The 24651-nt window shown below is 46.4% G+C and overlaps 1 protein-coding gene across 5 annotated transcripts in view; it reads left to right on the top strand.

Moving 5' to 3' along the window:
* LOC137425531 (uncharacterized) overlaps nucleotides 1-24651 on the top strand; it is a 578290-nt gene that overhangs the window by 465249 nt on the left and 88390 nt on the right. For all 5 annotated transcript variants that reach the window (XM_078773845.1, XM_078773842.1, XM_068114071.2 and 2 more), the window contains one exon: nucleotides 20260-20332. In XM_078773845.1, coding sequence (XP_078629971.1) covers nucleotides 20260-20332 — 73 coding nt within the window. The remainder of the gene's footprint in view (nucleotides 1-20259; nucleotides 20333-24651) is intronic.

Here is a 24651-nt window from a genome sequence, read left to right as displayed (position 1 = left end):
TAAAGCCGAGGCAATCCACGGGGGCGCCTGCTCGCCGGTGTAAGGCCTTCTAGTTTCCCGGGGTCTGGCGGGGGGTGTCTGGGGTCGGCTAACCCGCTCCCCCCTGGGCGGAGTTGAGGGCCTCAACCGCCGGGGATCATCCCGGCGCGTGGCTCGACAGTGCCGCGCCAGGTGACCCAGACGGTTGCAAGTATAGCACCTCACCTGATAAGGTGCTTGTCTCCGGAATTCCAAATTTCCCCCCCTGAAGGTCCGAATTGGATTACCCGCTCGTGGTCCACCGCGGGCCACCTCCGGGGCCGCCTGCCATGGTCCAGGTTCCGCCAGGCGCTGGTCCACCAGCCTCCGGACCATGCCCGCCAGGTCAGGACTCATGTCGGGGGCGGGCCCCCTAAGGGGTCCGCCCTCCATCGGGGGTCCCACCTGGCGGACCGCCATTGCGTGACGCTCGCTCCCCCGGGCCTGGGGCCTCGCTGCTTCCCAACGGGCCGCAGCGTCAGCCGCCTGGCTCAGAGTCTGCGGGCGCCACATGGCGAGCTGTTGCCGGAGCTCAATATCCGGGAGGGCCTGGATAAAATGGTCCAGCGCCAGGCTTTCCCGGGAATCCGTTGCCATGCTAGCATGTGCGATCCCCACTGCGCGGCGAATGTCGTGGGCAAGTTCCCCGATGGCTTCCTGGGGCTTGCGTTTTCGCAGCGCGAGCTGAGCTTTAACAAGCTCGCTCTGCTGTTCAATGCCGAATCGATTAATTAGGGCGTCGCGGAGGGCTGGCAGGGTGAGAGCACCCGGTGGTAATGCCGTCAGCACCTCCGCCGCCGCGCTGCGCAATGCGGCCACCAGGTGTACTCCACCTTCGTCCTCACCCCAACCGTTGCCCTTACACACACAGTCAAACTGCGCCAGGTACGCTCGTAGATCACTCTTGCCGTCATACGGCGCGAGTGGGACCTTGTGGGACCACCTCGTATGCGAGTCGTTGCCCGCCTGCCGGACCCCGTGCGTCGCCCCTTGCGGGGTCAGCGCGGGGCCGAACCGGCCGGGCCCCCACAGTACATTACCCCAAAGGGGCTCTCGTGCCTCCCCTGTCCCTCTAAAAACTACCCCTGTTGGTGTCGATGCATGGGTCACACTTCCGCAACCCGCTACCCATTCCACACCACCACAACCTTGCTCACTCACACCTCGCACCTCTCCCATCACCGGACCCTCTCGCTCGCACCCTCGTTCCATACCCTCCGGACCAGCCATACACCTCACTCTTGGCATCTCTCGAACATCCGGGTCTATCTCGACCCCCAAGCTTATTAAATCACCTGGCGCATCATACGCACGACCATATTGGTCACCACTTACACCGGGTCCTCTTTCTCTTCGCTTCTCCTCCATCACCTGCGAATCCCTCATCCGGTTAATGAGCACATCATCACGATCCGAACACAGACTTTGGACCAATTCTTTTACTTCCTCCTTTATCTCTTTCTTATCCTCTCTCCGTCGCTTCTTAATTTCGCTCACCCCTTCTTCCACTTCTTCTAATTTCTGCTTCACCTCCTTCATCTCCTCGTGCGCCCCCTTAAGTTCTTCCTCTAACTCCACCTTATTTTTTTCTATGTGCTCCCGCACCTCCCGCTCTTTAACTTCCATCACCTCTACCACCTTGTTCATTTTCCTCGTCAGGTCCTCATGTACCGTCTGACACTCTTTTTTAATTACCCCTACGTCCTTTTTCATCTCCTTCTGTGTCGATTTTAAACCCTCTATTACCGCTGTGTTCTTCTTTACCTGGTCCCCCAACTCCTTTTGTCGCACTGTCGGTTGTTCTACTCCCAGCGTCAACTCCTCTATACCACCTTGCAATTTTACAGTCCCCTTTCTCACCTCCTTCTCCATGCGCTCCTTACAGTGCCTCACCTCCTCGCGCACTCCTCCGACCTCCTCACTCACACCTCTTCTGATCTCTTCTCCCATCACTTGCATCTCCTGCCCAGATGCCACCCTCATCTGCTCCATTTCCTCCCTGTGAGCATCCAATTTAGTTTCTACCCCCATTCTGACCCCCTCTATCTGCTGCCCCATTTTTTTAACTTCCCTTTCCGCTTGGTCCCTCATGTCCCTCAATTTGCCTTCCATACTGTTTTCTAACCCCTCTAACCCCTTTTTCATCCCTTCCATTTGATTCTCTTGAGCGGCCATTCTGTTTTCTACCCCCGTTAACCCATTCTTTACCTCTTTTATCCCATTGTCTAACCCCTCACCGGTACCCCTCGCTTCGTCCCTCATTACCCCCATTTGGCCCTCCAATCGCTCACCCTGAGCTACCATCCGGTTCCCCATTACCCCCATTTGGCCCTCCAATCGCTCACTCTGAGCATCCATCCGGTTCCCCATTACCCCCATCATTCTGCTTTCCATTTCTTCGCTATTCTTGTCCATAAGGGCCTTCATTTGTATAAAAAAAAGGTTCAAATCCACCAACGGCGCTGCTACGGTCGCGGGCGCGGTCGCCGTAGCCATGTGCGAGGCGCCATTTTGTGAACCTGCCGCCCTCACTGCTCCCTCTCCTCATGTCCCTCAATTTGGTCCTGGATCGACCCTGCCTCACTCTCCTCTACCGGAACCCAGCCGTCTTGATCCGCCATAGCGCGACTTTCAAAATTCGGGTTTTTATTTAAAAACAAAACAAATTTCGGTTACTTGTAATTTTGAGTGCGTTAAGCGCGCTTCGGGTCCGATCCCACTCCTGACACCAGTTGTTACGGATCGCGGATTTGATGTTATTTACCAAGCGGTGGTATTGCCGCGACCTAACAATTCCCCCGATTCTTCCCCAACTCACCCGATTCCACCCGACGTTGACCAAGTCGCGCTATGCTAAATCAATGATTTGGAAAGGACACAACGGCTGGGATAAATGAAACGACACAAGGGGTACAGTTCTCAAGACCTCCGGAGGAGGATATAATTGGTGGTGGAGAAAAGGGGTAGATTACAAGGTATGAGGTAAAGCACAGAAGAGATAGGCACTTAGACACAATCTTATCTATCCCAGACAGACCACAGACAAACGGAACAAGACTGACTTACACAGGGATTGATGGCAGGGAAGGACAGGCAGTCGATAGCACAAGGTGCACCTTGGCTCAGGGGCAGAATCAAGCACGGTCCAGTCCAGAGATGCGGGGAGGTATTGCAGCGCTCGGAGGTGGCGTCTCTCTTCCTTCAAGTCCAGCGCGCATCTGACGTCACCTCCCTCTTCCTGCGCATGCTCAGCGGGGAGTGACACGCCCTCGGCTCGTTAGCTCCGCCCCAGATGGGATCGGTCCGCCGCTTCTATTGGGTGCGGGGGGTTACCGGGCTCCGCCCTTGACGAGGAGCTGACAGCGAGCCCCTACGTGGTAACCCCGTCGAGCACATGCTCGATGGCGGCTAACCAAGCCGGAGTGAGGACGTGCACTCCCCGTGCCGCCGCCGTTGTTGTTGCTGTTGTTGTTGTTGTTGCTGAACCGTGAGGAAGAGCTGCGGGGAGGTATTGGGAGGTCCTAAACTTCCTAACGGTGCCATACAATCACATTCTGGTGCAACGAAGAGTCAGAATTAATGGAAACGAGTCCTTAACTGACATAGACTAAGAATAACTAGCAAGATGTCCTATAGTTGTCTACGTGAGATGCGGTGGACCTGGATGCGACATTTAATGGGGGAAATAGGGGAAGGTCGGGTCTACAGAGTGTTGTTTACAGAAAATGGGACTAGGGAATGGGGGATTGGGGATAGTTGGGAAGTATGGAGGAAATAGGGGAATATTTACAAGCGGATATGGATGGAGGCCAATCTCATATCCGCAACAATACGTAGATGTAACGTACTCCGACTGCGGCTCAATATCTTAAACATATCTGCATTGTACTGGTCTGCACAATCGGGGTTGGCATCCAAGTGCCGTTCAAAGGCAGAAGAAGAAATGGTCGATGGTCATTGAACGTTCTTGCTTGCTCTTACCGGTTGAGTCGTCACTCCCAAGTTCTTTCCTCGAATCGCCAGGGGGACATGCTGCTTGATACGATCAGCCAACCTTTGGGTTGTACGGCCCACGTACCGAGCTTCACATCGGCACTTTTGTGTGAAGTGGGCAGCACATCCTTGTTGACTGACGTGAGCAGATGGCGAGAGGTGAAGATTACCCTTAGGTTGCACAGTCAGGAACATGTTTCATACCGTATGTTTGATTTGTTCTTCAAACCTTCGTGATGATTGTCCTTTCCATGACATCCTGATATATACCTGACACTTGTCAGGACGGATATTGTGTTCCTTTGTCGTGTCGAACAAATACGTTTCTCAACATGACAAAGGAACACAAGATCGGTCCTGACACGTGTCCGGTATATATCAGGATGCCATGGAAAGGACATATACAGGGGGCTGCAAAAGTAGGTATACAGTAATGAAAAAGAAAACGTGTGCACAAAACGTATTTTATTGATTATACAAGCATATCAATAATAACATATCAATAATAAACATATCAATAATAAACATATTAATCCCTCAAATGTTCAAACTGTTTGCCCCCGGCATTCACACACTCCACTAGTCGAGTGTGGACACCCATGCACACTCTGGCACAAAGGTCTTTATCAGCATCAATTTCCTGGCAAGCCTCCCGTATGAACTGAATCATGGCATCAACAGAACGTGGCTTGCATGCGAAAACCCTGTCTTTTACACATCCCCAGAAAAAGAAGTCCATAGGGGTGAGATCCGGCGAACGTGGTGGCCAGTCAACGGCTCCCCGACGTCCAATCCACCTGTTGGGAAATTCTTTGTCAAGTAGCGCACGCGCAGTGGGTGCGAAGTGCGGTGGCGCCCCATCCTGCTGAAAGTAGAAGTCGTCCTGCTGCTGTTGTTTGCGTACCTGTGGTATGATTGTATCTGTCAGCATGTTCAGATACACGTGTTGATCGACAGTCCTGTGCAGAATGACAGGTCCAACGACACCTTTGCAGGACAGGCCAGCCCACACTGTCACCCCAGGTTGATTGAGCTGTTGCTCAATCGTGACTTTAGGGTTTTCAGTTGCGTAGTACACACAATTGTGCCGATTAACGGCACCCGATAGCTTAAAGTTTGCTTCATCGGACCACACGATTTTGCGCAGAATGCTGTCACCCTCTCGTTCCTCGTTCAGGATGGCTTCGCAAAATTGTAAACGCCGATCCGAGTCATCCTCCAATAAACCATGTATCAATCGTGGCACGTACATTTTCAGTCCTGCACGGTGCATCAAACGACCCAACGATCTGCGTTCAATACCCAATTCAGATGATGCCCTGTTTTTCGATTTCTGAGGGCTCTGGGTAAATGCCAGGGCGACTTGCATTGCATTCTCTGGCGTTGTCACGGTGACTGGTCGACCACTCTTCGGCGAGTTGTGGATAGACCCCGTCCTCTCAAATTTGTCACGTATCCGGTAAATGATGAGCCTCTGGTGGAGGCGATGCAAATGCAAATGTTTCTGCGATGCAAATATTTCTCGCCACTGCTCTCGCACATGTTCACTATTCTCTGTCTTCCAGTACTGTTTCAAAATCCATTTGCGCTCCTCGTCCGATGAATTACCAGCCATCGTTAAATTTCCACTTCACCTGCAAATAATAGATGTATTATAGAAAAAATTACGAAAATAAAAATATAAAAAATGGTAATAATGATTTTAATGAATGAAATGAATTCTAGTATTAAATGAATCCTAGCACCACTATTATAATACTGGTAATACTGGTATAATCCTTACTGTATACCTACTTTTGCAGCCCCCTGTATATATATATATTGCCGTGTCCCCTGGGTGAAGACCCTAAGAGGACGAATGACCGAAACGATCTTTACTCCGAGGCGTATATCCAACTTGGCGGTAGTGACACATGCGGAAAGGTTTGAAGTCTTACCTGATCGGGAACACACACAGGGGTTAATCCGAACCCACAAAGGCAAAGACGGGACAGCAAAATCTACAATACAAGAAAAGTAAAATTCGACAAATAATGATTTAATGAAAATAAATGCAAATAAAAATGAAAGGTGAGGTGAAAATTAAAATTCCTAATGGAGACGTCTCCACTCAGACTCGTATACAAACAAGCGGAAAAGATGATGAAAGAAAATAAATAATGTTTTGGTAATCGGCCGGCACTCAGCTTTGCATCCCCCCCCAAATGGCTGCTAAGGCTTGCTGTTCGTTGCCTCGAACAACCGCGCGGGAAACGCACAAAATAGCAGAGTCACACCCGTAGCCAGGCGCGAGGCAAGCAGGCAGGATCCCTCTTTTTTTCGCTCGCGACCCCCTCCTTCTTCGCAGAGCACCGACGTCAACCAACACCTCCTCATTCCACATTGCAAAAGTCCCAAAGCCCCGACACGTCTCCTCACCAGCGCACCTGGGGCAACAACATACACTCAAGACAAGAGCCAGAGAGAGCCAGAGAGAGCCAGAGAGAGAGAGAGAGAGAGAGAGAGACAGACAGAGACAGACAGACAGAGATGGCGAGACACGTCTTTTTTCCTTCAGCTCTCGAATCTTCCACGCTGACGTCACATTCTGTCCAATCACCGAGCTCTACTCAATCATCCCATCATGCCTCCACCAATCACAATGGCTGGGGCGTGGCCTCCACTTTACGAGTCGTCGGCGGGGGGAATCCAATCTCTTTCAGGAATGTTCGGATGACGTCGTGAGGGGGAATTTACGTGCCGTTTGGCAAATGTTCTGTGTGTTGGTTAGCCCTGGCGGCGTGGTGAGCGAATGAGTCCATTGCCTGGCCGGCTGAGTTTTGTAAGAACATTAGGAAAAACTACAAGAGGCATTTACACGCAGGGATTTAACCTTACAGACCCAACCTAGATAGCACAACTCCACTCCTCTGTGTGGAGACACCTAAACACTTACCCGGGCATTCGACACTATTTAGATACATCGAGATGGCTTCTTCTTTTTTGCGACACTCAGAGCATGCTAATTTATACGATTCTATCTCGGCTAAGGTATATTTCATTGTCCCCCCGCCCTAGTCACCAAAGGACCCACCCCCACCACTCTTCCCCCCCCCCCCCCCCCCCCCCCACAAAAGTAACAATATTGTCGTGTTCCCGGGGATTAAGATCCTCCAAGGTAATGGGTAGCCGATCAAGCTTAAACTCCGAGGCGTTCAGTCAACAATGGCGGACCTTCTTTATACGCTCGAGGAGTTGCGGGAGGGGGGGGGGGGGCGGGGTGGAGGGCAGCGAGGCTCTTTCATGCACGGATTACTCTGGACGTCCTCGAACCACGATAATCAATTCAACAGATACGGAAGTGTTTGTGAGGTGTGTTTGCCTGCACTCTGCCTGACGTCCACGTCGAAGGTCCCGCTTCCCTGCACGGGAAACACGCCCTGGCACGAAGTCCGTTCGCCCGCCAACCGTAAACGTGAAACGAGCAGGGCCTTGTTTCGCCCTCGTCCCATGTTCCACAACGCTCCGAAGCCTCTCAGCCGCCCCCAGCCATCGCGAAGTCAGCACCAACAAACCAAGGACAGGATGCGTCCGCTCGCCATCACATCCACAAAGTAAGGAACAGAGTGTGGTGTGCGAATGCCACTGCCAAGAGTGAGCCCAAACTCCAAGGGCGACAGGGAAGTGCGACCATTCACAATCAAACCCAGTGCAAGAGGTATAACTTTGACTGCTCGTGACGACGGCCCCAACGCAAGAGCGAAAATGTCTGGGACACCGTTCTTTTGTTCCCCAGGCTCTTACGTCATCTGATGACGTCCGCGCACGCTCCGATCAGCGAGTCTCATCTCATCGCTCTATGGCCGTCCTGACCAATCGTTCTTCGGGGCGTGGCCTCACGCCCTCTTGTGCCTTGGTGATGGCTCGGCTGGTGGAACCCGCGGTAGTTTTTAATGTCTTGGTTCCAGTTACTTATTTAATGTTTATTTTCGGTGTAGCGTGCATGGCTGGTGTGGTGTGTGTTATAACAAACAAAGCATAAATCACAGAGGCAACTTACATACAAGAGATTTACCCTTAACGCCTAACTAAATAACATAACCCCACCCCTCGCCAAAGATACGCTCTTCCACGACTTCCGGTCTAACGGATCCCTACTTAGTTACAGGTTTCTTCTTTTTCACGACAGTCGGAGCACACTACCTATACAATCCTACCTGGCCCTAAGGTATTCCATTGCCTACCCCCCATAAACATAACAATATATATCACAATATCGTGGCAAACCGGGTTCAGCTGATAAAGAACACCTCCAGGCCAGATCAGTAGTATCACGTGAATACTAGTGTCAACCCAGCTGATATCCTATCTCAAATAATGTCATAGCTGTCACATCATGGCTATGTGGTCTGGACCATCTCACTGATACAAACCTTGCGAATTGTCTGCAACACGTTGTCCAGTCTCCATTGCTGGTGTTTGACAATCCAGAACAGAAATCTGAACCCAAGTCTGAATAGAGGCCTGCTTTCTTGTTTAAAGTCAAGTCATATGCCGATAAGGAAATCAAGTTGCAAGTCCAGTCCGGAGTCGGTCCTGAAGTCTTTGTGAAGGTCACTAGGCTAGATCCTCAAAGCTTGGGAACTGATCACTTCACTGGGTATTCCAAATGGTATTCAGCTAGAAGGCCCTTAGCTATACTCATTAGTTATACGAGGAGGTTCAAAGGTTGTATGTGACAATGGAGAGGTCCGTCAATCAAATAACCTGAAACAACGACTACTCTCCTGGTTCCTGCTTCACAACATAGCATGTTCTCTGAAGACATTGTGATGCTTCTGCCATTCATAAACAAATTGGATCCCTTTGCTGACTGTGAGAGATTAACACTCGTCTGTGGATGCCTGTGCCATGGGAACTTTGACATTTCAACAACGCATCCCACCTGCTCCCTCAAGGCCACCTGTCAGTACTGCTGGCCAGAGATCACCACAAAAAGGTTCATCATCGCGGTAGGGGGACAACTCTTGCTGCCATACAACAAACGAGTTATTGGATTGCAAATGGACGGTCCCTCTTCAGTAGGCTCATCAAAAGTTGCATAACTTCTCAGAAGCTTCAAAGCTGTCTAAAAGTCCAAAGGAGGATGGCTTACCTGCAGGCAGACCTACTGAAAGAAGTTCCCCCCTTTACCAAATGTTATATTGACATCTTCAGCCTGTGGCAACTCAATGTGAGGAGAACTACAGATAGAGCTACTAAAACCAAATGTTGTATCGCGATATTCTTTTGTCTTTCTATTTGGGCCTTTCATCTTGGTGATCAAATCCATGGACACGTACTATTTTATCTGCAGGCTGTGCAGATTCCGCGCTATACACGGCCCCATCAAACGCCTTCGCTGCGATCACGGCGCAATCCTTGTCAGAGCTTACAATGAATTTACCGAGCTTTGCTGTGCTACTGATAACTACCTGAAGGAAAACCTGCGCATCTGGGAAGTGAACCTTCCCCTCACTTCACACTTTTCTGGTGTTTGGGAGAGGGAAATCGCCACGGGCCGTAAAGTGTTTCGTGAGCTCAGTCCATATCAGCTCACCCACAATTTTCTGGCTAGGTTTGTTTCAGGAGCCTGTGGTATCATTAACTCAAGGCATATCACGACAATATCGCTGGATGTGAATGACCTTCAACCCTAGTCACCAACCATGTTATTGACGAGAAAGACCATGCCTCTAGGGCCTCCTCCCGGGGACTTTGTCATACCTGACTTGTATAGATCATAGCACTTGAAACATGTCCAGTATCTGGTAGACTACTTTGGGCAAGATGGAGAAGAGAATACCTGTCAGCCCAATAGGAAAGGACAAAATGGACAGATTTGAAGCCCAACATCTCTGCTGGTGATGTTCATGTCAGGGATGAACAACTGCCTCCTTGGTCGTGTTATCCAATCCATGACTCGTGCTCGGTTAGTAAGGATTGTCGAAGTCCCTGTGGCAGTCGAATGTGTGAAAAGAAACCTGGCCAGGCCATTTGCTAAGCTGGTTAGAATCTTATCCAAGGACAGAATTGCATTTTTTCCATTTGTTGCTTGACAATTTTGCATTTTCCATCCGTTTGATTCTCATGTGTTGTGCCTAGGTTATACAGTTATCTTAACAATATGATTTTGTTCAAGCGTCTTTAGAGTTCCAAAATCGTTCCAAGTTCATGTCTTCGTTTACTGTCTCAAATCTTTCTAAGTTTGTCTTTGTACTCTAGAAGCATATAATAGTCAGGTTCACTATGTCAATAAATTATATTTCGTTCAAAATCATGGTAGATTAGCAAACCTATACATTTTTGGAAAGGTTATAGCATAAGGAAACTAAAAATCAATGTTTACATTTGGAGAGATACCTGTATGGCGGCCATTTTGGATTTTCAAAATGGCCACTGTAAAATACATATTTTGTTCTATTTCTGCCTCTAATTAATCCTAAAAACTTTTTAAAATATACTAAACCTATATTTTCAGGGACAAGGAATCCAATGAAAGTATCAAATTAGTGCTATGGGGAATGGTAAGACACGAATCAAAGGTTTTGAATTGCAAAATACTGTCTTTATATTCGCGATAAGTTGCATAATCAAATACATGTTATCATTTTGTACAGGCAGTTAATACCATCAAAATGTGTCACAATAATTCATATCACCAAACATACACAGGCAGTCAGCAAAATCATATATACACATGCAGTCAGTATAACTTCACATCTACACAGGCAGTCAATGACAAAATTTCCACAGGCAGTCAATGGCATCAAACATACACGATTACAGAATATGCCATTTAGAGTTCGTCATCACCGTCCTGTGTGTCGTATCCGACAATATAGTCCGCATCGTTTTCACAGTCCGTTCCACACAAGCAAAGGTCGGTCAAATTGATTGGCAAATCGAATTGGTCGAATGGTCGATCGAATCGAATTCAATGAATTGAATCGAATCGAATCGGTCGAATTGGTCGAATTGTCGAATGGTCGATCGAAGCGATTGGTCGAATGGTCGAATTGGTCGAATGGAATTGGTCGATTGGTCGAATTGGTCGAATCGAATTGGTCGGAATTGGCAAATGTAAACATTGATTTTCAGATTTTCCATGTAATAACGTTTCCAAAAATGTATAGGTTTGCTAATCTACCATGATTTTGAACGAAAAAACATAGTGAACCTGACTATAATTCCGCAGAGCGGGGTGGGAGTACACCCACTTTTCTTTAAGTCAGTGGAACCCAAGTCATTCTCTTTAACTTTAGGTCTTAAGTCGTGTTTCCATGCTGTAAAAGGTACCCATTACTTTGGTAAGGTCATGGCACCATAACGTATTGGTGGGGAGTGTCGTCGCATGCATTTTTTTTTTTTTTTTTTCGTATACAGAATCGAGGCTCGTGAAAGAGCTAACATTTATCACAAAAACAAATCAAAGAGACAAACAAACAAAGTATATAAAAAGGGGAGCGGTAGACAAGATGGGGAGAGAAGGGGAAGCACATAAACACAACATTTGAGAGCAGGGACATCGGGAATGTGTGGGAGGGAGAGGGATTGGGGGAAGGCGGCACGGGAAGGGGTGGGGGGGGGGGGGGGGGGTGGGAGAAGTATAAACACAAGTACACCAAGGACTTCCAAGAAGGAAGTTGGTCTTTCAAAAAAGTGGATTTGGGGTGGAATTAGCGGGGGTAGAAAAGATCAAGGTTTTGGATGGGGGAAGATAAGAGATGGTGGTGAACAGCTGTTTTAAAGGCCTGGAGGGAGGAGTGGGATTGAAGAGAGTGAGGGAGTTTGTTCCAGAGGTGGGAGAAAAGAGGAATGAAGGAGTGAAGGTGAGCAGAGAGTCTTGATTTTGGCAGTTGAACCATAAGAGGGTTGCAGGCAGATCTTGTGTGACCTGTAGGAATATTTGGGGGACAGAGCCCAGAGAGAGCTGGAGGAGCAAGGCCGGAGAGGCCGGAGAGCTTTGGTCCTGTAGGTCCTGTAGGTCCTATCTTTTGTGTTTATCCCTTTGCATTTGCGGAAGGTCACTTCCAGTTTATGTATTTCCAGCTCTGGATGCATATGCCGTGGTAAGACACCGCTCTTCCAACTCTGTATGCCTCCACGACAGTCACCAAAGGTTTTATGTTTTTTGTATGCGGAGTCAAGGCTTGTGGAAGAGCTAGAACAATGAACAGATCAGGACGTAGCCCAATAAAAGGAACAGTCGAGTGGGGGGTGGGGGGAGACACCAACAACAGAGTTGAAGGAAAAGATAGATGGAGACATGGCCAAAAATTGAGGCGTGGGTAGGAAAGGACGTATGGGTGGACAGGATGGATACTGTAGGAAATCTGAGGAAGGAAAGACTGGAAATTTAGAAGAGGTGGGGTTAATGAGGGTAGAAAATATTATGGTTCTGGATGGGGACCTGGTTGGAAGGAGGAGATTGAAGCAAATGTGGAAGTTGGTTCCACTCGTGGGAAAAAAGAGGAACGAAGAAGTGGAGGCGAGCAGTGTTTCTGGATTTGGGGAGTTTCACCAGAAGCTGGTTGATGGTGGACCGTGTGCACCCTGCAGAAACCTGGGGGAGGGAGAGTGAGGTACAAAATACGGAAAGAGCAGAGGGTGGTAGAAGACAGAGAAACCACTGACCTGTTTGAAATGCAAAGTGATGTGGTGGGGAGAGGGGTTAGGAAAAAGCGTGGAAAGAGGGGAATGTGGAAGACCAATAATTAAGACCATAAGACTTCCTGAATAAAGTAATCGTTTATCTAAAATCAAGCATTTATTTGATGCAACTTTGAACATTAAGTGGCCGCGAAACCTTTGGAAAAGACTCGGCCATTTTGAGTCACCTTGACCAAATTGCTGTCGTGATTAGTCCTGGGAAGAGCAATGGCAAACCACCCAATGTATTCTCTACCTCGTTACTGGTTTGGCAGCACGATTTGGAAAGATCAAGGTAATGAATAATAAAACATATAACCACCTTTAGAGGCCATTTTTCCCCGCAAAGCGGGGGTTGGCCTTTTTCGGGAACCGTGGTTGTTGTTGTTTTTCGGTCCCCTTTGTGAAGCAATGTTTTACGGCCGGATGCCCTTCCTGACGCCAACCATTTTTGCCGCCTTTTAACGACAAACGGGGAATTACCAGTGAACTGGTACTCAATTAGCCGACCTCGGAAGGATGACAGGCTGAGTCAACCCCCATGGCGTTAATTCAGCGATCGACCGGGATTCGAACCCAGGATCCTAGGATCCTAAGCTGGCACCCTAGCCGCTAGCCCAACACCAGGGCATCAAGGTAATGAATGGAACTGATTAATTTGAAACGAATTGGAATTCCCCCAGTGGTAAAGACTAAAAAAAATCTTCCTCCAGAGGTGGATTTTCTTCCTTGCAGAAAGAATAGAGATAGAATAGAATAGCTTATTGTGCGTCCTACAACTGTGAGCAGACACAGAAAACCTGCCCCCTCTGAAAGTAACAAAATCGGTTTCTGCAAGTGTGAAAGAGACCAATTGTTCTGCTGTGGAGCTGTTGAACTCCAAACACTCTGAATCGATTTCTGCCATTTTTCTGGTGCTATATTTACTCAAAAGGTAATCAATGATACGGGGCAAGCAAGATAGCCTAGCGGCATGCGCACTCACTCGCCCAGAGCTGTCTATCCTGGGTTCGCATCTCAACCCAGCTATAAACTGTCCTTTTTTTTTTTGTATACTGAATCGAGGCTCGTCCTGGTGTTTGGCAACCAAGGGGAAGCATCAATACAATACGCAAGTCGTCCATGGGAATGAAGTTAAGCCGGATGACCCGTCCGTCAGCACTGGCCGTTGATGGACGTTAAAGATTCCACGGTGTCTCTCAAAGAGGAGGTGAGTTATCACCGGCACCCTGAACAACTTAGAAATTCCTGCACCTTCAGCCGAGTATCCTTCATTGGAGTGCTGACCTGTTCGTGCCCAGAAACGTTTCTCAACTAGTCATGATCCGTTTCATAGGAGAATCGCTCGCAAAGTCACACGGACTCAACCTCGAGTGGCTATGCATGCATTTGATATTTTCTCCTCCGCAGGCAGACATGGCTCGGGAATGACATCACTTTATGGAATTCCTGAAACGTGGTCACGTCCTTATTCTGTAAAGCAAATGCATGCTTGTTTTCCTGCTGACCACCAGAATTTTCTGTTTTTGAACAAACCTTTATACAAAGGACAATATTTACCTCCGCCACCAAAGGTAGGATATGTTTTCACCCCTGTCTGTTTGTCAGTGAACAGGACATCTCAAAGTTGTGGACGGATTCGGATGAAATTTGTTGGAAAAGTTGGGTGTGTGACAAGGATGAAATGATTCGATGTTTTGATGAAGATCCGGGTGCTTGAATTTTTAGTGATTCTTCACCATTGAGAGAACAGGCCAAAACGGTATATAGCACGATATCTCAAAATATTGTGGACGAGTTATGACAAAACTTGGTGGATGAGTTGGGTAAGTGACAACAACAAGCCGATTAGATTTCGTTTCAGGTCCGAATCAAGGTCTGGCCTATAAGTAGGATACAAAGTGTAAACTGTTCAGCCTGGCTGAGGTATGTGCTCTACCGAGTGCCGTTCTAGTTCTCCATCTGAAACTCCTGATTGTTCCTAGATACATCTCCTTGCAGGTATTCTTACTATTCTCTGCTACCTATATTATACCATTTTTCCTTGCAAAATCGAAGATTTTTCAAGTATATTGCTCGTTTGCGTTTGTGGTTCTCTGTTTGTCTATTTGTCACCGGCCTACAGGTCACAATTCTAAACCGATCGTCACAAAACTTTACCAAGTTGTATAGGTCGTCCCAATTGAGAAGCCTATTGATTTTGAGGTCAAAGGTCATCTGGAGGTCAAATTTCTAAACTCGCCATTTTAAATCCGATTGACTTGAAAATTGAATAGCATTTGTATATTGTCACTAAATAGTGAAACATACAATTTTCGAGGTCAAAAGGTCAAAGGTCAACTCAAGGTCAAATTTTAAAAATCGTCAATTTTCATCGAAAAAGCCATCAATTTTCAACCGATTGACTTGAAGATTGAACAGCATTTGCATATCGAGTCACTAAATTGGGAAACATACTATTTTTGAGGTCAAAAGGTCAAAGGTCAACTCAAGGTCAAACTTCCAAAATCATCACTTTTCATCTGAAAAACCGTCAATTTTAATTCGATTGACTTGAAAATTAAACAGCATTTGCACATTGAGTCACTAAATAGGGAAACCAACTATTTTTGAGGTCAAAGGTCAACTCAAGGTCAACCTTCCAAAATCATCATTTTTCATATGAAAAATCATCACTTTTCATCCTATTGACCCGAACTTTGATCAAGATTGTCAATTTTAATCTTCATGAAATGGACAATTTGCTGTATCAATGGAATTTTTTTTCTTGGGGAGGGGGGGAAACTTGGTTTCCTTGGGAGGAAACTTTTTCTTTCGCGAAACCCCCACGGTTCTATAGTTTGACGTGTGTCTTACGTTATGTTTGATACTTACCTTCAGGGCCATGCATTTATTTATGTATGCAAACTTGGTAGACATTTTAAACCTTTTTCCCTTTTTCCTGTTATAGTTTGTACCCTTTTTCTTCCCTTGCTCTTACTTCAATCAACTTCAACTTTTCTTTTATTTCTCTTTATCTCCTCTCCCTCCGCACCCCAACTCTGTGTGTAGGTAGTGGCCAAAAAATGGAAACACCAATGTAAAGTCACTTAATAGGATGTTGGACAACCACGTGCGGACAGTATGGCCTGTATGCGTCGTAGCATAGAGTACACCAGTGTCTGGAATTCTGCAGGAGGGATGCGGCACCATTCCACCACGAGAAAGTCAATCAACTCGCACCTGTTTGATGGATGTGGAAAACGCTGTTGTAGCCGTTGTTCCAGAATATCCCATAAATGCTCGATTGGGTTCCGATCTGATGACTGAGAAGGCCATGACATATAGATAACATCAGTGTCATGCTCATCAAACCATTGGGCGACAACATGTGCTCTGTGGATGAGGGTATTGGGGGGTTTTAATGACCCAAGCATTTTTTATTATAAAAAAGTTTAAAAAACATCAAACCGGAAATCAAACTATAATCAAAAACAAGTAAATGACAATAAATCAAAAACAATAATCAAACAAATAAATAACAATAAAAGTAAACAAAAATCTGGCCATATATCAATTCCATCCAACAAATAATAAAGCTTCATGAAAGCTTCATCCTCTCCTCTAGGATGACACCCCCAGTGGTGTTAATAATAGAGGACATGGATTTGTCCCCCATTGGAGGAAGACCCTCTCGTGTTCAAGCCGTTGGTGCTCCTATGGTTGACAGCGAGTGCCCCGGAAGCATTGACGGAAAGAGAGTGGCCATTATATGTGTGGGAAAGTTGCATGCTCAGTCAGGTCGCCCAGATAGCTCAGATGGCAGAGGACTGGTACGGTTTTCCAGAGGACCTGGGTTCGATTCCTGGTCTGGGCATGTAATTTTCCCCACATATATCAATTTCATAATAAAGTTCACCCATTCCCATGTTTAGCTGCTTCTGCCATCCCTAGGAGGTGAGGATGGGCGAGGGGGGGGGGGGGGGGCTCCTCACGGGAAGCAAGAGCGGGAGTGGGCAGGGGAAAGGGGCTCTGAAGGGATCTGGTCAGGAGTACACCACCACCTCATCCTCAGTCATCCTAGAGGCCGTGCAGCCAATTGTCGCCTCCTTAATGCTCTTCCACTTTATAGCCATTCGTCTTTTACAAATAGGCCCAGGATCTGGTTCAGGGGGGCTTTCCCTTTATTCCGGCGTTTCATCGTGGTCCATTCACTTGTGTCATGTGTTACGGATTCGTCACTTCCGTTGTTGTGGTTTTCATCCACTGTAAACATTTTTGATTCCATGTACTATTATTGTTGTCGTTTAAGGGAGATATAGATTACTATTTTCAAAAGGTAAAAAAGTTAATGTTTTAAATGAAACCGGAACTGGACGACGACGAAGAGGAAGAGGAGGAAGAGAAGGCGGAGCGAGTGAGTCAGACAAGAAGCCTAGTTGCTTCGAGGTCTTGAGCGAACGATTGGCGAACGAGGGTCACGAGTGAACTTTGGGTTTCCCGGGAAAGGGATTCCTGCGACAGAGTTGTTATCGCTGTGACAGATCAACCTGCGTGTCAGGTTTTGCGGTCGATTCCGAAGAGAATCGTTGGAGTGCCGTTACGCCACGAGAACGGGCCGTCGGCCATTTTGACTCGCGCGCTTTGCGCATCGCTCAAGGTTTTTCACTTCGTTTCATTCATTTTCACCGCATTCAGACGTTAATCTGGTGTGCGTGTGTCACGTGACTTTTGCGTGGGACATCTGTGGTTCGCCGATTTGGAGCCGTGGAACATCCATACCCGAGGGTGTGATTTCCCAGTCGCCTTGAGGGCACCTTTGCGCAGCTTTGGCAGCGGGACTGTGACTGTCATCCGAACGAGATTCTGGTCTCGATTGGACATCGTTCTGACGATCACTGGAGTGGATCGACTTTGGCTTGAAGCCGGGAAAGAGACATTGGGAATGTTCTTCTTTTTGCTCACTTGGAGCACAGTGAGTTATATTGTACGAACCTGATGATACCATCATAGGAAATATATATTGGTTGTACAATTGATTACTATTGTTGTTGTACTGTTATTCTTGTGTGATTTTAATACAATACTTGTTTGTTGGTAACAATTGGTGTGGTTTCACCATTGATCTTTGACATACAGAATAACACAGCTTTCTGCCGTGACTCCTCTCGGGGCTCGGAGGTACACCGTGACCGGGGTTTGGGGAGGAGCACGTAACACCTGGTCAGTAACGTCAGCAGCCGTTACCCTCCTCCCCTCCCCATTTAGTGGGCTCAGTAGGCAACGCAACTGCGTCAACGCCCCGCACCATGGTCCCCTCCTCTCTTCCTTTCTTCTCCTTCTCATCCCCCTCCTCCTTCTCCTTTCGCTCTCTGTGGAGAGGGCAAGGAGACCTCAGCCTCAACTCTGCTCGCCTCACCTTTTCTTCTTTTTCTTCCCTCCCTCCATCCTCTTATTCTCCTTTACTGTGGGGGGAGGGGGTGGGGCAGAGGTGAACGAACACATAGGACTAACAGGACAAAAGGAATAAGACAAACAGATGAGATGGAGAAATGAAAAGCGTGCAGAATGAACACAACAGGCTAACAAGCTTCTCAAGATGAAAACCAAGGCCCCACTCCTCTTGCAGCCATGCTAGCCATAACTATAGGCAACCAGGCCTGTGCAGCATTTTTATACATGACCCTAAGCATGCTGGGATGTTATTTGCTTAATTAACACATGGGCCATGCCTGTGTGGAAGCAATTGCTTGGTTCCCTCATTTACCAGGTGTGTCCATTGTTTGTTTGTTTTTTGTCCACTACTTGTACCTCATTTTTGATGCTTCCTTGTCTTTTTTTCTTGTTTTTTATTTTGCACCAATTATCTAAATTACAAAATTTAGCACTTTATCAACCCCCATTCCCTCGCTTCCCAATGCGTATGTAAAAAAAAAAGAAAAATAGATGGGCCATTATATAAAACAGCTTATGGATGCATCATATATTTGCTTGTGTGTTGCCATTTTTGTTTCCATGGTAGGGACAACTTTGTGGATAGGTAAAGGCATAATGCATGCTCAAATTGCACTCGCATAACTTTCACGTGTCCAAGCAGGTTCAGGATTTGTTGACCGTCCTTTAGGTTACCATCATACGTTAACACAATGCAGGTTTGTCGCAGCTCAGCATTTGGTTTTAATCTAGCCTGGACGAGCATGATGGAGGCAGGGGTAAATTGTGCAGGTGTTTTTATCCCAATCTTTATGGACGGTTCAGGTGATTCTCCGGTGTTCATAGACTCATGATGCAATCTGTATGTGCATGTGTGTAGGAGGGTTTGGGGGGGTACTAAAGCTGAGAGTGGGCTATTTTGTATCGATTTAGATGTGCTTATTAATAAGTGTCCGTTTCCATTGACGTCCAGCATGTAAGGGGCTGTGTAAGGGTTAATGGCAGAAGACAACACACCCACCTCTCCTCTCCCTCCCACGCACGCGCACACACACACACACACGTATACTCACACACAAACACACATACTACAGTATGGTAAAACAATCATATTGGGAAAGGTAGTCCTTCCTTTGTGCTATGTGAAAGAAGCCGTGCTAATCTCTCTGTGTAACCTATACCGTTTGTCCTGCCATGAGAATGTGCGTCTGTGCTGTGTGCTCTCTCCTCTCACCCTATGGCCGTGCCGTGTGCCCCTCCCTCTCTTTAATTGTTTTTTTCCCCCTCTGTGCCGTGTCACCTGCTTTTTCTCCCCCCGGCGTGTGACCGTGTTTGCGTCAGGATGCTCCGCGTGGTACGTGACTGCCTGAAGTCCCCCAGACACAGGTCCGTGGGTTCCGAGCGGTGAATGCCATAGTTGCTCACCTGGTCCTTCCCTTCGGCCCATGGGTTCATTAGGCTGTGGTAGGGCCGTGCTGTCACCTCATTCGCCCCGCGGTTTTCTTTATCGGCTTCAACGCTATCTCCATTATCCCTTCCGACGAATGACCCGTTATAACACAGATATTTTACTCCTACGTGTCTCGTTCATTCCCGTTCGGCCACCCTTCCCCTAACGGCTCCAACCGTCCGGTTGGTTTTTACCTCACGGACTCGGGTGACATTGTGATTGTGGGAATAATTCTGACATTCCAACACGTTTCGTACCGCCCCTGCTCGGCTCGCGTGCGCACGTCCACATCCTCTGCAGCTCCTTGTGGTGTATTTGTGCCGCCGATTTTCATGCCGAATGCAGGAGCTATCGCCGCAGCCGAAGGGGGATGTGGTGATGACGCAGCAACGCCCAGGAGGGTTTTGGATTAATGGGGAGGTGGGGAAGAAGCCGGGTAAAATAGATATTGAGAGGGAGGGACTAGAGTGGGTGGAGGCTTGTGTCAGACCTGTCAGGTTAAGGTAGTTAACAGAAGTCTGTTATTAAGATCACGGATAGAGAGACGTATCGTCATTAGAGATCTGCTTGTGTCCTATGCGGTGGTTGAGGCTTTGATGGTGTTCAGGTGGTTAATATCTGGGAGATTATCGCCTCCCTTCGGAGAGACTGCAGTGGCGGCACTAACTTGCGGTTATGCTGAACCACCTGTCTCGTGTACTGTGCTGGGGTGTTAGGGAGAAGAACACGGCAGAGCAAGACATTCGGGAGAAGGAGGAAGCGGTGAAGCAGAGGAAAAATGAAGCACAGGTGAGCTGCATCATCCTCGCCCCCATTTTGTCTGCCGTGCTCCTCGTCATCAATATCGCGCTGCTCAGGTTACTGGATCACAAACCGAGAAACCCCTTGGGTTCATCCTTGGAAACGACCATTTTGCCTTTGCTTTGCCATAATCTTTCATGCTCCGGCCTGCGACCTGACACGTTCTAGCTCGTCATTCGTTGTGATCTTGAAATGATCTGCGTAGCACCATGTATTATGATTCTGGGCATTGAGATCCAAGCTAGAGTACTTGATCTTCGTGACTCTGTCTTGATATTGAACTTATAACTGCTTATGTGACTCAGGTTACACATTGGAATGTTGTAGTCTGTTGCTCATAGAGATGTAACTGCTCCAACTTGATGTGATTCCTGACACTTTATTTGATTTGGTTATGTTCAAAACCGTCTTGTCATTCCAAATTCTGTGGCAATTATTTTTGGCTTGGATATCCCAATTATGGCTTGTCACCCTCTTCTTTGCTTTCATATGATAAGCTGGTAACATTCCTTAATTGTGTGCATTGTTCTGTGGAACAATTCCAATTTGATATGGTGCAAACAAGACTTTCAAATTGGCATTGCTGATTCTGCTCTTGTTAAGTGTGATTATTTTTTTATTTTTTTTTATTATTATTATTATTATTATTATTATTATTATTATTTTGGTCTACAAGATCGAGGCTCGTGTAAGAGCTAACATTCATCACAAAAAGACAAACTGACACATAAAACATATGATAAGGGAGCGGGAGACAAGATGGAGAGAGAGAGAGGGAAGCACACAAGTACAACATTTGAGAACAGGGACATCGGGAGATCTGTGGGAGGGAGAGGGCTTGGGGGGAGGGGGAACGGGAAAGGGGGGAGGGAGTGGTAGAGCTATAAAACACTGATATTGCTAGGACTTCCAGGACAGAAGTCGGAATTTCAAAAAAGTGGATCTGGGGTGAATTAATGGGGGTAGAAAATATCAAGGTTTTGAATGGGGGAAGAGAAGAGATGGCGGTGAACAGCTAGTTCATCGTAATGTGAGGCCCACACTTTTCATAGAGCTAGTCGAGACTAATCGAGAAACATTTGTATGCTAGGACCAATCCCGGATGGGTCACCACTCTGCTGCAGGATACTCGGCTGAAGGTTGAGGGATTTGTAGTTTGTTCAGAGTGCCGGGGTTAACTCGACTCCTCTTCGCGAAAGACACCATATGATCTTTAATAATCACTGCCTCCTCGCCATCACATTTAACAAGGGGCAGGGCAGGATAGCTTAGATATATACACATTCACATTTGGCCTGTCTAGTCAGGGTTCGTTAATATCGACTGGACTATAAACCGTTACCCTGGTGCTTCACATGCAGGGTGATGCATCAATGTGTGTGCTGTCTATTATTAAAAGGACGTCATGCTGGAGGATCCATATACCAGCACTGGTTGATGGTGGACGTTAAGAAATTCGAGTTTAAAATATTTCTGCCTTTTAGCTCACCTGGAACGAAGTTCAGGGGAGCTCATGCGATGGCGCGTCATCAGTCCGTCAGTCCGTCCATCCGTTAACACTTGCAATTTCTTCTCCGAAACCGCTAAAGGGATTTAGACCAAACTTGGCACAAATGATATTTGTTATGTTGTGATTAAAGTTTGTTCGCGGCATTTAAAAAAAATCGGGGTCTAAGGGGGTTTACCAGGGATCAAAGTGGATCCAGGTTTGACCTCCAAAATAGGTATTTGCTTTCTTCTCTGAAACTACACACACAATTTCGATGAAACTTGACCACAACCTTCATCACTCGTGATGTACCAATGTTTGTTCAAGGTATTAGAAAAATTGGGGTCTGAGGGTTGCCCCCAAAAATAGGTATTTTTTTGTTTGTTTGTTTAAAGTCTTATGATTATATTAGTATGATTCCCTGTCTCCCTGCCATGCCTCCCTGTCTTATATAAACTATTGATGTCGGTTAAAAATACCTTCAGTCAGTGCAGTATACTGTTTATTCTACCAGGTGAGTGCTGGGGGTATTGCCCCTATGTTTTTCAGTTGGAGTTAGATATGTGCTCAAGCGGTTGAATACTTGTTTCTTTCTCCATCTACAGTCGTGGCCAAAAATATTGGCACCCTTGCACTTTTTTTCAAATGATGCACATTTCTTCTAGAAAATTGTTGAAATAAAAAAATATTTTGATATCCACAAATGTATTTCTTTGGTTTGCAATGGAGCAAAACAAAAAAAGCTGAAAAAAGTACTAAATCTTAGCTTATTCCACACAGAAATCTTGAAATGACCTGGACAATATTATTGGCACCTTTTGGAAGTTGTTAAAAACAATTATATTTCCAAGCAGGTGATTCTCCTTTACTTTGGAATTGAACTCACCTATGGTGAGTTGCAGGTGCCTGCAATATAAAAATCACTCATTCAACTGGTTTGAATGGAGAAAAGGAGTCATTCTTCTGTTTTGTGTCACTGTGTGTACCGCATTGAGCATGGAGAAAAGAAAGAAAACCAGAGAATTGTCTGAGGAGGTCAGACTCAAGATTGTAGCCAAGCATGGACAATCACAAGGCTACAAGTCCATCTCCAGAGACCTTGATGTTTCTGTGTCCACCGTACACAATGTTATCAGGAAGTTTAAGGCCCATGGCACAGCAGCCAACCTCCCTGGACGTGGCTGCAAGAGAAAACCTGATGGAAGATTGCAGCGAAGGATTGTTCGAATGGTGGAAAAAGCACCTCGATCAACTGCCAAACAGATTCACGCTGACCTTCAGACACAAGGTATGACAGTTTCAACTCGCACCATCCATCGCCAACTCAATGAAAGGGGGTTCTATGGTAGGAGACCCAGGAGGACCCCACTGTTGAGAGAGACATAAGCAAGCCCGACTGGAGTTTTCCAAAACGCACCTGAACAAGCCAAAATCCTTCTGGGGGAATGTCCTGTGGACAGATGAGACCAAATTAGAGCTTCTTGGTAAAGCACATCATCTCTATGTTTACATAATACAAAATGAAGCCTTCAAAGAAAAGAACACCTTCCCTACAGTCAAACATGGATGCGGTTCAGTGATGTTTTGGGGTTTTTTTGCTGGCACTGGGTGTCTTGAATTTATGATGCCATGCACCTTTGCACCTTGTCCAAAGGTGCATGGCATCATAAATTCAGGAGATTACCAAGGCATTTTGGAGCGCAATGTTCTACCCAATGTCAGAAAGCTGGGTCTCCGTTGAAGGTCATGGGTCTTGCAGCATGACAATGATCCTAAACACACTTCAAAAAGCACCCAGGAATGGTTCAGGACAAAACGCTGCACTGTTCTGAACTGCCCAGCAATTACTCCAGATCGAAATCCCATTGAACACATGTGGAGAGATCTGAAAACAGCAGTTGGGAGAAGGCACCCTTCAAATCTGGGAGAACTGGAGCAGTTTGCACAAGAAGAGTGGGCCAAACTGCCAGTATTGAGGTGTAGGAAGCTCATTCATGGCTATTGGAAGCGTTTGACTACAGTTGTTTTGTCCAAAGGCTGTGCTACCAAATATTATGTTAAGGGTGTCAATAATTGCGTCAATGCCTTTTTTTCTGATTTAAAAGGATGTATTAAGTTCTGAATCAAAAACAAAGGTTCTGTAATATTAACAGTGAAATAAACAATTGTGGAGACCAAATACGTTTGTCAATTTCAGATTATTTTTAGAGAAAATTGTGAGTTATTTGAAAAAGTGCAAGGGTGCCAATATTTTTGGCCACCACTGTATTTGTGTGGCTTTTGTTTTTTATTGCTCCTTGCTTAAATAAAAGAGCTGCATTGATAGAAAAGTGAAGAAAGATAGAATCGTTTTTGAGGAAGTAAAAAATGTGCTTTTTGAAAATGGGAAGGTCATAGGTGTTTGGAAATACATGAGAAGGTAAAGAGTTCCATAGTTTGACAGTGGAGGGGAAGAAACAAACATCATAACGGCCTACCCTTGAGTTGCCATTTGCCACCCAATAATCATGTGATGAATAATTATGATAATAAACTTTAAAATTTTAATAGTAATGAACAATAATTTGCTCCCTTTCCAATACAATGATATATTGAGAAGTTAAATAATGTTTGATTCAGATTTAGCCATTTGTCCGTACTTCTTCGTCCATTGTCAATTTTTTTTGCATTTCCATGAGCCTACATTTTGTATGGAAAAATGATGAAGTATGCCATCCCTCAATTATTTGGACTGTTCCAGGTGGAATTTTTATTTTGGATTTCTTCGAAAAATATATATATAAATATTCCTAGAATTTGAGCATTTGTGGGACTCATG

This window comes from Myxine glutinosa, chromosome 1 (genome assembly GCF_964187855.1).
Source record: "Myxine glutinosa chromosome 1, kmMyxGlut1.1, whole genome shotgun sequence".
In the NCBI taxonomy this organism is placed as follows: Eukaryota; Metazoa; Chordata; class Myxini; order Myxiniformes; family Myxinidae; genus Myxine; species Myxine glutinosa.
This window is presented reverse-complemented; position numbering and strand designations above follow the sequence as displayed.